Source organism: Hylobates moloch, unplaced genomic scaffold, assembly GCF_009828535.3.
Source record: "Hylobates moloch isolate HMO894 unplaced genomic scaffold, HMol_V3 SCAFFOLD_6, whole genome shotgun sequence".
NCBI classification, from domain to species: domain Eukaryota; kingdom Metazoa; phylum Chordata; class Mammalia; order Primates; family Hylobatidae; genus Hylobates; species Hylobates moloch.
In genome coordinates this window covers 20,467,033-20,482,454 of record NW_026652281.1, presented here as the reverse complement: position 1 = coordinate 20,482,454, position 15,422 = coordinate 20,467,033, and the positions used below count along the sequence as shown (strand labels likewise).

The 15,422-nt window shown below is 35.0% G+C and overlaps 1 protein-coding gene across 4 annotated transcripts in view; it reads left to right on the top strand.

Moving 5' to 3' along the window:
- Positions 1 to 15,422, top strand: part of SLC12A2 (solute carrier family 12 member 2) — a 108,890-nt gene that overhangs the window by 78,650 nt on the left and 14,818 nt on the right. For all 4 annotated transcript variants that reach the window (XM_032156532.2, XM_032156531.2, XM_058440530.1 and 1 more), the window contains exons 17-20: positions 1,667 to 1,807; positions 8,060 to 8,166; positions 12,023 to 12,102; positions 15,157 to 15,282. In XM_032156532.2, coding sequence (XP_032012423.1) covers positions 1,667 to 1,807; positions 8,060 to 8,166; positions 12,023 to 12,102; positions 15,157 to 15,282 — 454 coding nt within the window. The remainder of the gene's footprint in view (positions 1 to 1,666; positions 1,808 to 8,059; positions 8,167 to 12,022; positions 12,103 to 15,156; positions 15,283 to 15,422) is intronic.

Below are 15,422 nucleotides of genomic sequence, written 5' to 3'. Positions count from 1 at the left end.
ACAGTAGCAAAGACTTGGAACCAACCCAAATTCCCATCAATGATAGACTGGATAAAGAAAATGTGGTGCATATACACAATGCAATACTATGCAGCCATAAAAAAGGATGAGTTCATGTCCTTTGCAGGGACATGGATGAAGCTGGAAACCATCATTCTCAGCAAACTAACACAAGAACAGAAAACCAAACATTGTATGTTCTCACTCATAAGTGGGAGTTGAACAATGAGAACACATGGACACAGGGAGGGGAACATCACAAAGCAGGGCCTGTTGGGAGGTGGGGGGGCTCTGGGAGGGATAGCATTAGGTGAAATACCTAATGTAGGTGACAGGTTGATGGGTGCAGCAAACCACCATGGCACATATATACCTATGTAACTTGCATACTCTGCACATGTATCCCAGAACTTAAAGTTATATATATGTTTTATAAAGTCCCAAGAACACTTGGGAACATTTACTTACCAGAAAAAATGGGGGTTGGAAGAAATAGGAAAATTGTGATAAATATCTCCGGGGGAAGTAATATCTCTGGTATGTAAGAAGAACAAAGTGAATGCTGAATTTCTAAGTTCAAACACTTAGTTGCCAGTTCTTTTTTGTTTTAGCCAGAAGGAAACTATTAAAAATAATGAACCTTTTTTAATCCGAAAGTAGTTCTTAGTTTTTTGGCATTGTGGTTATTAAGAACAGAATGGATGATGGCTTACCTGTGCTGCATAAGAAATAGGGGTATTTATTTGTTGGATCAGCTTCTCTCCCAGTTTCTGTTCTTCATCTTGTCTTGAGTCTAGAAGTGTGTGTTGTATACCTCATGTCTCATCCCCAGCTAGTTGTTCTGCTTATACAGTGGCAACGTCAAGGGGTGTGTGTGTGTGTGTGTAGGGTGGTGGAAAGATACTTGGAGACACTGACCCCACTTGGGACTTGTGGAGTTTTCTAGTTTGTCTCTGAGCTGATCAGCTAAATCAAGGCTTGAGCATAAGACATTTACAAATAAGACAATTTCCCTACTACAAAAGGTAAATTATATTTTTACTTATTTACATTTAGGGTGTGTACTCTTAAGCTTATTTTTAGATTTTTGTTTTATATATTTGTGTATAACACATTTTGTGCATTGCTTGCAAGGATCAAAATAAGAGTTATGAGTTAACAAAGCTCATTTAGTTTCTCCTGTTATTTCATCCTTTAACAGAATTTTGAAGAAAAATGCATTAATATTTTAAAGCTCACTTCGATTTTCAGTGATATTCTCAAGTTAGAATTAATAACACAGACATTTGGGAGTAACAAAAACAAAACTAGGAAACCTTCTGTAGAAAAATAGAAGGTGGTTATTTTACTCTGTACAGTCTCTTCATTTTCGATAGCTTCTAACCTCTTTCCTTTACTTATAATGGAAACTTTTAATTTATTTTTAAGTCTGTGTTTCTTCTCTTATTCTTTCTACTGGCATCCCTGTGCCTTAGCTATTCCATCAACTCTACCTTTTTGTAATCTTATGTATTAAAAAGACTACATGAAAATAAAATTCTATTATTATACTTCTGCCCCTACATTTAGTCACCTGTTTCAGGCCAGTATAACGGGATGAATGGTTGTATAAATGTGAAGTAGCTTACCTTTTAATTAAATATATTATTAATATTTTTATTCAAAGGGTCCTCGAAGACAAGCCATGAAAGAGATGTCTATCGATCAAGCCAAATACCAGCGATGGCTTATTAAGAACAAAATGAAGGCATTTTATGCTCCAGTACATGCAGATGACTTGAGAGAAGGTGCACAGTATTTGATGCAGGTAACTTTGTTAATGCTTTTCAAATGCTTACATTTTAGATTTGTATAAGCTTTTTAAAACTTTTTAATTCTAGATTTCATAGGTTTCATTCTTCGTACTAATAAAAATGGCAAATCTTTTTTTATGTCTTTATTAAAGTAAACTACTTTGGCTCACCTGGCTAGTTCAGTCAGTAAAGCATGAGACACTGAAAGTAAACTACTAGGATTTGTATAATTCAGAGTTAAAGGGACTGTAGAAATGTTGTGTTGTTCTGTGTTAATTGTGTAATTGTGGAGCTACTTTGTTAAAGTAGAGGCGGGAGGCTCAGAGTATTGTCTTCTGATCCGTTTCTGTTGTGTGTTTCTTAGAACTTGATAAGCACAGGGTTAACAATAGCCAAGGCAATCTAGGAAGAAGGGACAAGGTAGGCTTGCTTTATAGGAAAGAAAGCCCTGTCAAAAAACTGTAGTAATTAAGACATTGTGGTGTTGAAAATAGCGATAGACAATTAGATGAATGGCACAAAACAGAGGAAATAGAGCTACTCATATCAGAAACTTAACATATATGACAAAGGTGCTATTGAAAGCATGGGCCAGAATAATTCATTATTAACATGAAAAAAAATACTAGATCCTTACAAAAACCACACAAAACACATCTCCAGATGGATTAAACACCTAAATTTAAAAGGCAAATTTGTTTTATTTTTAGAAAAAATTCTAAAACAATTTTATGACCTTGAGCTAGGGAAGAATGAGCCACCAAAAGTTGAGTTCAGTAGTTTTGTAGTTTAAAATTTCGAGAGTCTAAAGAAAACATGAAAATAAGTAAAGGAAGCATAGACCAAGGGAAGATAGTGATCAACAAAAGATATGGTCCAGAATACAGACAGAAATACTATGTCAGTAACAGAAAAAAAGTGAAAGATAGGAACAGAGAGGAAAACTAAATGACAGAAATAAAAATTAAAAGCACAGGCCGGGCGCGGTGGCTCACGCTTGTAATCCCAGCACTTTGGGAGGCCGAGGCGGGCGGATCACGAGGTCAGGAGATCGAGACCACGGTGAAACCCCGTCTCTACTAAAAACACAAAAAATTAGCCAGGCGTGGTGGCGGGCGCCTGTAGTCCCAGCTACTCGGAGAGGCTGAGGCAGGAGAATGGCGTGAACCCGGGAGGCGGAGCTTGCAGTGAGCCGAGATTGCGCCACTGCACTCCAGCCTGGGCGACAGAGCAAGACTCCGTCTCAAAAAAAAAAAAAAAAAAAAAAAAAAAATTAAAAGCACAATATACTCTTACTCCATATCCATTAGACTGTCCCAAAATTAAGTCTGCCAATACAGACTGTTAGAAATGGCATAGAGCAAGCTGGTCCAAGCCATGGACTACATATGGCCCAGGATGGCTTTGAATGCGGTCTAACACAAATTCGTAAATTTTCTTAAAACATTATGAGCTATTTTTGTGATTTCTTTTTTTTTTTAAGCTAAACAGCTATCATTAGTGTTAGTGTATTCTGTGTGTGGCCCAAGACAATTCTTCCAGTGTGGCCCAGAGAAGCCAAAAGATTGGACACCCCTGACATAGAGCAATTGGAAATCTTTGAACTGCTGTGGTAATGTAGATTGGACAACAACGCTGTCCAAAATAGGAAAGCAACCTGGCAAAATGTCCTGCAAATTTGGTTTGTATATTCTAGGACACTATCTTCTTAGGTGTGCATCTCACAGGAACTTTTGCATGTGTGAAGAAGGCTATATGAAACTTCAGGCTGGGCACAGTGGCTCACTCCTGTAATCTTAGCACTTTGGGAGGCTGAGACAGGTGGATCACCTGAGGTCAGGAGTTCAAGACCAGCCTGGCCAACATGGTGAAACCCTGTCTCAACTAAAAGTACAAAAGTTAGTTGTGATGGCATGCACCTGTAATCTCAGCTACCTGGGAGGCTGAGCCAGGAGAATCGCTTGAACCCCCGAGGCAGAGGTTGCAGTGAGCCGAGATCATGCCAGTGCACTCCAGTCTGGGCAACAGAGCGAGACCCCATAAAAAAAAAAAAAAAAAAAAAAAAAAAGAAACTTCATGGCAATGTCATTTGTAATAGTGAAAAAGAATCGGAAGTAACAACCATCAATCACAGAAATGAAAACGTAGTACAAATGTGTGGTAGAATTCTATAGTGGTGAAGAGGAGCTATATATATCAACATGGATACACCTCAGAAACAGTGCTTAGGAAAAATAGCAAGTTTTAAAAAGTATATGAACAATATGAAGATTTAAATATTTTAACAATGTAGTAAATTTTATATGTATGTATTTCTAAATAATAGAATACATAGTAAAAATGCAAAGAGAACATGAAGATACATTGGAGGCTTTACTGTGTTTCTCATGTTTCTTAATGGGGCGGTAGATACATGAATGTTTATTACTTTATACTTTATTCCTTTTTGTATGTGAAATATTGAAATATTTTAAGTAGAATGCTACACTGGGTCATATGCTTATTTCTAGTAGGTAAATCTTGCTTGCCTTATATAATTTATAGGAACATTCTGATAGCCAATTTATATAAACAATAAATTTTAGGAAGGAAATTAATGAAAATTTTTCCTTAGAGCAGTGGTCCTTAAACTTCAGCATGCGTCAGAATCATCTAGTAGACTTGTTTAAACACAGATTGTTAGGCCCCACCCCAGAAGGAATCAGATCTGGGGTGAGGGCCGAGCATTTGCACTTCCAACAGAGTTTGAGGTGATGCTGCTGGTTCAGTTCAGGGACTATAAGAATCACTGCTCTAGAAAGTCTCTGTGGTATAAATGATTCTTTTGTAAATTTGGCAGGAGCTAGAATTCATCCTCCAAATTACTTTCATCCACCTAATATATTCACTGCAGTGGACCATGACAACTCTATCAGTGTGGGGCAAAGTTTTAGGATAAATAGAAGAGTATTGTTTTGAGAAAAATACTTAGGAGACTGACTTTCTAGCAGAGCTGTGTGAGGAACTATATGAAATATTATTACAAATAGGTGCCGGTTGTCTCTATAGAACTAGTAACTGAAATTTTTAGTGTAAGTTGCTGCTGAGAGTATTTCTCTTTCCTTTCTACCTTTGGGAGACCTGTTACACAGAATGTCAAATGTCTTTTAGTTGTTTATTACCTTTGTCAAAAGAATTTTGTGCATTGTTTGTACAGTGACTTTTTGTATAGTTGTAGAGATGCTGTTTTTAGATGTTATTTGTTTTACTGGACTTACACTCAATTTTTCTCGTCCCCTCATCTTTCTAGTTACTAATTATAATCTTAAGCATCTACTTATCATTAAACTAGCATTTAAGTATCCAGCTTCCACAACAAAATTTTTTTTTTTTTTGGAGACAGAGTCTCACTCTGTCTCCCAGGCTGGAGTGCTGTAGCTGACTGCAGCCTTGACCTCCTGGGCTCAAGTGATCCTCCAACCTCTGCCTCCTGAGTAGCTGGGACCATAGGCATGCGCTACCATGGCTGGCTCGTTTTTGTATTTTTTGTAGAGATGAGGTTTCACCATGTTGCTCAGGCTGGTCTTGAACTCTGAGCTTGAGCAATCCTCCTACCTCAGCCTCTCAAAGTGCTGAGATTATAGGCGTGAGTGTCCATGCCCATCCTGACTTCACTATTTTAAAAAAGAGACAATCTTATCAATAAATGGCTTGCTTAAAGACCTCTTTGAGCAAAGGACATTAGCACTGCTAATTTTCTTGTTTTGTATATTTGTATTTTCCTTTTCCCTTTAAATTTTTTGTAAGGCAATAGCCACCTGATTGTCAACTCAATTTTAAACCTTCGTATTTAAATAGTAAAACTAAATACGTTTTTTTGGTCAGCAAATTTTGGCTTAAGATGCACAGAAAACATTGCTAAAGATTTGAAGAAATAACACAGTGGGAATGTTTGAAACTCGTGCAATAAGCTTCAAATGACTGCATTTTGCTAAATAGATTTCAATTATGTAATCCATGACGAACTCATTTCCTATCACTTAGTAAAGAAGTATGTTCCAGAGAAGACATATTTTCAGTAACAGATTACTCCATTGATAAACATATTGTTATTTGGACACTGAAAACATTACCTTTGACTGAATAGCTACTTTGATTGGAATTTGTAAAGGATTTAGGGAGGAGAGTGATAAATGTGAAGTTTCAGTCATTCAAGGGAAAGTTATTGCAGTAACAAAATTGAAAATGTAAGTATACAGAATACAGCAAGATGTTATTGTTAACTTTATAAAAATAAAACCTTTTAATTATTATAGGATTGTAACAAATTTCTGTGAGTGACCCTGACAGTATTTTGCAGCATTAAGAAGGTACTGGTTATCTTATGGCTTAGTTTTTTAAAAAGTATCAACCTAAAGATATTCTTGGTTTTCTTTTACTCCCCAGTTCCTTTCCCACCCCCCCCAATTAAAAATATGCTGTGTGGTTAAGATAGTTTTAAAAAAACTAAAATGAATATTTTTATCTGCCTCTTCAAGTCAAAGGTGCTTTTAATATTGAATGGGGGGAAAATTTACTTCTTGGAAGAAGTCTGTATATGGATGGAACACTTTGAAAACAGATGTAAGCTTTACAGAGTTAGAGATATTTCTTCTGTCCTAATTATCCCAAGTGGCAGGTCAACACTTGATAAATATTTGAATTAATTTATTTTTCAAAAAATGACATAAGTATGTCACAAATAATCCTGTGTGTGACCTCACACTATATATAAAAATTAAATTAGTTACATAAAAATGAGCTCAAAACCCACAAAACTCTTAGAAGAAAACAGCAGTAAGACTTCATGGCACTGGATTTGTTAGTGGATTCTTAGATATGACACCAAAAGCATGAGCAATAAAAGGGACGGATAAAAAATATTCATTGCAGTGTTATTCACAATAGCCAAAAGATAAAAACAAGTGTCTCCCAACAGATGAATGAACAAATGGGTGTGTGTGTGTGTGTGTGTGTGTGTGTGTGTGTGTGTGTAAAATGGAATATTATTTAGCCATAAAAAGGAACGAACTTCTACAATATGGATTAACCTTGAAGACATTATGTCAAGAATATATACTGTTGTTTCACTCATACAATATCTAGAATTGGCAGATTCACAGAGACAGAAGTAGATATTACCAAGGGTTGGAGGGAGAAGGGGATGGGTAATTATTACTTAAGGGTTATAGAATTTCTGTTTGGGGTGATGAAAAATGTTTAGAAATAGATAGTAGTGTTGGTTATATAACATTGTGAATATAATTAATACTGTTGAATTGTACACTTTAAAATGGTTAAAATGACAATTTTTTTATTTATCTTTTGCTACAATAAAATACTAAAACTTGTGTGTGCACATAATCTTGGAAATAGAATTTTCTAATGTGTTTAAAAATCTTAGATTGAGTGGATTTTGGCCCTCTGTGTCTGCAGGTTTCACGTCTACAGATTCAACCAACCATGGCTTGAAATTATTTGAAAAAATAATAATACAACAATAAAAATAATACAAATTTAAAAAAATACAGTATAACTGTTTATATTGTATTAGCTATTATGAGTAATCTTGAGATGATTTAAAGAATAAGGCGGGGATGTGTGTTGGTTATATGCAAATACTATGCCGTTTTATGTAAGGGACTTGAGCATTTGCAGATTTTGGTATCCTGGAAGGGCTGAAGGGAGACGCTGAAACCAATTCCCTATTGTTAAACATACCGAGTTGCAAATCCTGATGAGGTTGCAAGAAAAACTGATGGAACACTGAGGAAGGAAATTAACTAGCCAAACGTCAGCAAAAACTTTGGCATGATAGAACAAATTCAGATTTTAGTATTGATGTGTTTCAGAACTGCATTCATTTGGACTTAAGTTTATAGTTTTTAATGGCTGTTATTACAATATATAAATGAGAATGCCACTGTATTATAATTTTTAAAAAGATTATATTCTATTTCTCTTAGTAAAAATAAGAAAATTTTGGTAGATCATAAAAGTACAAAAATATGTACATTCAGAATTTTTCAAGTGTTTTATTTTTAAATTATATTTTTGCATGTTTAATTGTAAGTAATATCAATGGAGTAGTATATGTAATGTATAAGTAAATATGAATATGGAATGCTGAAGAATTTTTGCTAGGAGTGTCTATAGAAGCTGTCAATTTGGAGGACAGTTTTATCACTTCAGAAAACATTTTGTTGAAAATAATATATCTGTAAAGTTATATTGACCCTATATTTTAGGCTGCTGGTCTTGGTCGTATGAAGCCAAACACACTTGTCCTTGGATTTAAGAAAGATTGGTTGCAAGCAGATATGAGGGATGTGGATATGTATATAAACTTATTTCAGTAAGTATCTTTTTAATTCAATAATTTAGTTCATTTAGAAAATGTTAATTTTGAAAGCTTGTCCTAATTTTTGGAGCCTGTTTCTCATATAGTCTCTTCTAATGGAAATATAAGAACGAAAAGAATCACAGAAAGCATCTGAGTTTTAAATTGATAATCTATTAACTTTTTTATTGATCTTTATATGTCTCTTTACATACATGCATATATATATATATATATATATATATATATATATACACACACATACATATGTATGTATATGTATACATGTATACGCTCTGGCTTCTAAGTTTGTAAACTTTTTCCTATCCCTCCAGCTGTTGCTGAGCAGAGTTCCCGAATGTCAGACCCATCACTTCCTAAACTATGTCATTATAATGTGCTGAGGAAGGGTGTTTTATCACTGTTTAGGCTTGTTACCCTTCCAAACAAATTTTGCAGTTAATCATTTGGTTCATTCATTAAGTTATTTACATTTCTTTTATTTAAATGTACTTACATGTTTTGTTTTTCTACCACCATGAAGAGTTAAGTTTGAGTTCACTGTAACTTCCATTTTTTGGGTTGTCTAGTGGAGCAGTCCCCATCCTTTCTGGCACCAGGGACCAGTTTCATGGAAGACGATTTTTCCACAGACATGGGTAGTGGTGGGGGCTGTGGTTTCAGGATGATTCAAGCGCATTACATTTATCATGGACTTTATTTATATTATTGTTACATACTCACCATAATTTAGACTCAGTGGGAGTCCTGAGCTTGTTTTTCTGCGACTAGACAGTCCCGTCTGGGGATGATGGGAGACAATTGACGATCATCAGGCATTAAATTCTCATAAGGAGTGCACAACCTAGATTCCTCATATGCGCAGTTCATAATAGGGTTTGCACTCCTTTGAGAATCTGGTGCCGCTGCTGATCTGACGGGGTGTACTTCAGGTGGTAATGCTCACCTGCCCATGGCTCACCTTCTGCTGTGCAACCCGCCCAGTTCCTAACAGGCCCGGCCCACCACTGGTCCATGACCCGGGGATTGGGGACCCTTGGTCTAGTGTGTTCTTTTTTATTCTTTTGCTACTTTGTCTTTCTGGTTGTATTCTGTTTGTGGATTTTGTGGATGTTTAATGTAATCTACCACATACTTTTTGTTTAATAACAAGAATAAAACTTTTTTGTTTTTGCCAGATTTTCTTCTTAATCTTGAAAAGTACTTCTTTTCCTACTATTTTAGGATTTGCCTAACCTATTTATCTTGTTTATACTGAAGATAAGCATTCCCTCTCCTCTATGCCATACTTGATTTGAGGAGTAGTTTTTTTCTCATCCTAAGCACTGATTAAATAGAACTGTCTGCTTCCTCTTATAATTGTCCTTTAAAAAAAAAAACTTGTATTTACAAAGTAGCTTTAAGATTAAAGTTTAAGTCCTATTTTCTCCATGAATTTTGATCTGATCACCCTTTTTTCTCATGCATTTTGATCTGATCGCCCTTTTTTCTCACTGGAGTTACTTCCTTACTGAAACTCCTGTCGTATCTTTGGCTATAACCACATATATTTGCCTGTCTCACATATGATGGTTTTATTAGCGACATTTGAAAAGTCTTTGAGGAAGCAGCTGGATCTCATACTCTACTTTTTAAAGGATCTCTTTATATGGATTAGTAATATATATGATAAACAAGATTTACCAACTAATTGTTAAATGCTTTTAGTAAAATTAAAACTCTGCTGATGTGTTGTATGTTGTCACTACTGTTGAGCTTTCGTTTTATTAACATTTTTGTAAGCAAAACCTCATTGTGGCTTTCTAATTCTGTATTCTGTATGTATAGGGATTAGGAACAGAAAGATTAATGTGGTCCATGAGCCACGAAACCCATGAGCCATGGGGTATGCTTTTTCTCTCTCAAGACCTAAGAGCAGTGAGATGACGTAATTATCCTAAAAAATAGAAAAAGTGACATTTTCTACAAATTCTTTCATACGCCTGTCACATTATTAGCTGTAGTTGCTCATAATGGAACACTGGAAAGGGTTTTTCTGACTCTGACTTTCTAGGGATTAAAGTGAGTGAGTGTTCTGAAAGTTGAGTATTAGTCTAAACATTACTCCTGTACATCAGGCGGCAATTAACGGATAGGTAAAATTCTGCTTTCTAGTTTTAGAACCATGTAAATTAATAGCAGTTTCAAAGCAGTGACACTGCTCATTCTTTATCTTGTTGCACTTCCACTGATGTTTTAGCTGTGATTTTTAAATACCTTGTGCAATTTAGGTATGCTTTATATATTGTGTTTTTATTAATAGTATATAAGATCTGAAGCTGCAAATCAATTTTTATAGCTTATAATAAAAACATTTATTTGTTTTAATCCACAGTAAACTTGGGGAGGTATATTCCCTGGCTTTAAAGAAATTGATTTTGATTTAGTCAATTTATTAACCAATTTTTAAAATGCTTGTAGTTATTTCTTCTCTAGTATTAATTAGATCTTTCAAGATACAACTGAGAAAGATTAACATGCCTATTAAATTTATTTCTCCAGTGACTTTAACTTTAGCTCATCATAGGAATGTGGCCAAATTGTCTCTCCATGATTTAAAAACAACAAAAGACCTTTTATAACCATATATTATATCCTGAACACATTGTTCCATTTGTCAGTAAGAGTAATAATTTGACCATTTTATTGGATTTTAGCCTTTTTGATTTCATATGGCTGTATCTTAATATATCATTGTTTTTAATATGTCTACAGTGAATACTTATTACTTGTGCAATGAAAAATAATAATTAAAGATGAAAGTTAAGCCTGTTACCACTTTCAGAGAACAACATGACATTTTGGAATTTAAAATTATTTCAGTAGAATTGAGAAAAACTTGGGTTAAAATGAAGATTTATGCTCAGAACTGAGATTCCAGGGTTTAAGTCTGGTTTTAAAGCTGTCTTCGAGACTTTAATGTATTTTCTGTGTGTATAGAATGCTCTCATTTGTGTTTTTAAAAATGAAAGGGATCACGCCTGTAATCCCAGCACTTTGGGAGGACAAGGCAGGTGGATCACGAGGTCAGGAGTTCAAGACCAGCCTGGCCAATGCGGTGAAACCCCGTCTCTATTAAAAATACAAAAATTAGCCAGGCGTGGTGGTGTGCATCTGTACTCCCAGCTACTTGGGAGGCTGAGACAGGAGAATTGCTTGAAACCGGGAGGCAGAGGTTGTAGTGAGCCAAGATCATGCCACTGCACTCCAGCCTGGGCAACAGAGCAAGACTGTCTCAAAAAAAAAAAAAAAAAAAAAAAAAAAAGGAGAGGTAAATATGTATTTGCAGATATATATAAAATCTTTGAATCACTGTTCAAACCAATTTTGTAAAAATTTTTAAATTATGTTAAAATTCCCTCAGTCTTTTCAAAAAGAATTTCTTTATATCCTGCAATCTGCTATCATTCACAGTAGCATCTAGGTTTTTGTGTGTGTGTCTTCATGTATTTCTCTTGGTTTTAATGGTATAAGCCCAAATATAAATATAGCAGGATTCTGAAAGTAATTTTTCTATAATTTGACTTAGTAGGATAAAAATACTGCTGCTGCTTTAAACCGCTGCTGTAGGTATAATGTCAGTACTGCAAACATCTAAAAAGTAGTTTTCAAGGGTATTACAGAAGAGAATGTTGTGGAATTTGAAACATACATATCTCAACAAGTGATTTTCAAAGCCTGTTTTAAAAATCAGATATTTAAAGCCAAAAGTAATTTTAGAGATCATCTACTATTATGTTTATTTTATAGAGGATAACACAAATTTTTGTGATTTTTTTGTTTTTTCATTTTTTCTTTTTTTTTCTTTTAGTGATGCCTTTGACATACAATATGGAGTAGTGGTTATTCGCCTAAAAGAAGGTCTGGATATATCTCATCTTCAAGGACAAGGTACATTTTGTTTGAAATAAGTTTTTTATTTAGAAAAATATAAACTACTCTGTTAGAAAATTATATTCTCACAAACTGGACTCTTCGTTACTTTTAATAATTATGTATCATGGACTTATTTTATGGCATTTTAAGATCACATCTGTTTGGCTCCACTAAAGTTTGTGTTTTCTCTTTGTACCAACCTGGATGATGGTTAGTGATTATTTGGATTGAATTTTATTCAATCCAAAGCATAAGCTTTAAGAGAAACAGACATTAGTTAGGTTTGTCTGTTGGCCAGGTGTTTTAAAGACATAAAATAGCCTGAGGAAAAATTTTTAAATGACCACTAAATCATTAGACATTTTCATATTTGTAAAAGTATGCTTTGTACAGAGTCATATTGATAGAAGCCTAAAGTTTGTCATAACGTTTTCTATCTTCAGCAGACCTAATAAATTTTTTTAAAACATTTTTTAATTTAAAAATATTTAGGCCGGGCGCGGTGGCTCACGCTTGTAATCCCAGCACTTTGGGAGGCCGAGGCGGGCGGATCACGAGGTCAGGAGATCGAGACCACGGTGAAACCCCGTCTCTACTAAAAATACAAAAAAATTAGCCGGGCGTAGTGGCGGGTGCCTGTAGTCCCAGCTACTCGGAGAGGCTGAGGCAGGAGAATGGCGTGAACCCGGGAGGTGGAGCTTGCAGTGAGCCGAGATCGCGCCACTGCACTCCAGCCTGGGCAACAGAGCGAGATTCCGTCTCAAAAAAAAAATAAATAAATAAAATAAAATAAAATAAAAATATTTATAGATTCACAAGAAGTTGCAAAAAATAGTAGAGAGGTCCTCTGTACCCTTCATCCAGTTTCCCCCAATGATAACATCTTGCCTTATCCTAAGGTACCATATCCAAGCCAGGAAATTGACATTGAAACAATCCACAGACCTTTTTCAGATTTCAGCAGTTTTACAAAGACTTGTGGGTGGTTGTGTAGTTGTGTGCCACTTATGTGTTCATTTGTGTACCCACCATTGCAATAAAGATACAGAACTGTTCTGTCACTACAGAGGTCTCCCTATGTGTTCCCCTTTTCTACCTCCCACTGTATAATTTTGACATGTCAAGAATGGTAGGTAAATAATAATACAGTGTGTAACTTTTAAAGCATTTTTGAAAGTGAAGATTAAAGCCTGAGTAAGGTATAATTACTACTTTTGCCAACTTTATAAAAACTATGGCCAGGCACCGTGGCCGACGCCTGTAATCCCAGCATGTTGGGAGGCCGAGGTGGTGGATGACCAGAGGTCAGGAGTTTTGAGACCAGCCTGACCAGCATGGTGAAGCCCCGTCTCTACTAAAAATAGAAAAGTTAGCCGGGCATGCTTTTAATCCCAGATGTTCGGGAAGCTGAGGCAGGAGAATTGCTTGAACCCAGGAGGCAGAGGCTGCAGTGAGCCGAGATTGCTCCATTGCACTCCAGCCCGGATGACAAGAGCAAGACTCAAAAAATACAAAAAAAAAAAAAAAAAAAAAACTGTGAAGATTTTTATATCCTTTGAAGATTTTCTGGTACTTTAAGAAATTATATGCTTAAGAAAATTTACATATATAACATATTACCCCATCAATTAATTAACCAAATCATCAGAATGAGCTAAGCTTTAATATCTAAGAGATATCTGCTTCTGTATTTAAACTGTTTTAATCTTCCCTCTCTTTACCCCTTTAAGGGCAGTCTGCAGTTTTGAAAAAAGCACTTTGAGGTCTTTATCAGTGTGACCAAATATGCATTTTCAGCAATCTGGAGTAGTTTTGGCAAAATACTATTTCAATTATTTCTTGCTGTACCAGAATTGAGGTTTAGATTGCCTAACTTATACCTGTTAACTCAACATAAATAGTAGTGTTCCCTTTCACGTATCAGTTTGACGAATAAATTATATAGTTCTATCATTTACTGAAATTTGAGTGTGATTGAAACTTTTAAAAAGTATTTTCATGAATTTATAATCATTATGAAATGTTTTTGAATGCCTTACTCATCATTAAGTTTTAAAACAGGAATTTGGGCATAGGAATTAAGAGCATAGGCATTGGAGTCTGGCAAATCTGCTTTAAAAATATCAGCCTTTTCTGTTAGATGTTTTGTAGCCTAGGCAAATTTGATGACTTCCAAGCCTCAGTTCCCTTATCTTTTAAAATGTATTTACCTTACAGGTTGGTTGTTAAGATTAAAAAAGAGATTAAGGCCTGCAAGTTCTTAGCATAGTGCTGGCATGTAGTTTCTGTTGTTTCTCTTCATTTACACAAATAAGTGATGAGGATTATGGACATACTATCAGTTTTATATTTGTCTTTGTGATACGTGTTTGTATGGTGGAAGTTAAATCTTTACTAACTGACAAAAAGAGAAAATGAAGAAAAACTACTTTAAAATGAAGAAATGGTACTTTCACCATGAACTTAAGAAGACTATTCGGTGGTCTTGGTTTTATAGAGTGGGTAGAGTTTTTCAGTGTTGTCTGTCATCTTACGTATCATCTATGGACAGTTGTTACATTTTACATTTTTTATGTAACTGATTTAGAGAGAATTGATTGACATACTATGTATTACTGTCTACCAGATTCTACTGTCCTATGAATTGTACTCATTACTGATTCTCCAGCTTGTAATTCAAATACAGTTTGTGTATCTATATCCAAAATGCTTGGAACCTGAAGGGTTTCAGAATTTGGAGGTGGGGAGGTTGATTTTGGAACATTTGCATTACATAGTACTTACCAGTTGAGCACCTCTGATCCAGAAATCCCAAATCTGAAATGCTCCATTGAGCGTCATGTTAGGCATGTAAAAAGTTTCAGACTTTCAGATCAGGATTTTCAACCTATAACCTAGTTGTGGTTTACGTATTTAAATGAATAGTCATTTCAAACAGATTATCATAGTTGTTTAAATAAGCCATTTATAATCAACTTATTTTTTCATAATAGTTTAATTACTAAACCATAATGCCTTAACAGTTAAAATATGACTTAGATACTATTTTAAATAATTTTCTGTCTACAGAAGAATTATTGTCATCACAAGAGAAATCTCCTGGCACCAAGGATGTGGTAGTAAGTGTGGAGTATAGTAAAAAGTCCGATTTAGATACTTCCAAACCACTCAGTGAAAAACCAATTACACACAAAGGTAATTTTCATTCAAACAATAAGTCTTATTAATAGTAATGTTTTAATTTGAGAGAAATATTTTTAATTATATAATATGTCTTATAAAAATAACTTGTTCTCAGACTTGTACTGGTCATTTCTAGCTGGTCAGGTAAAATT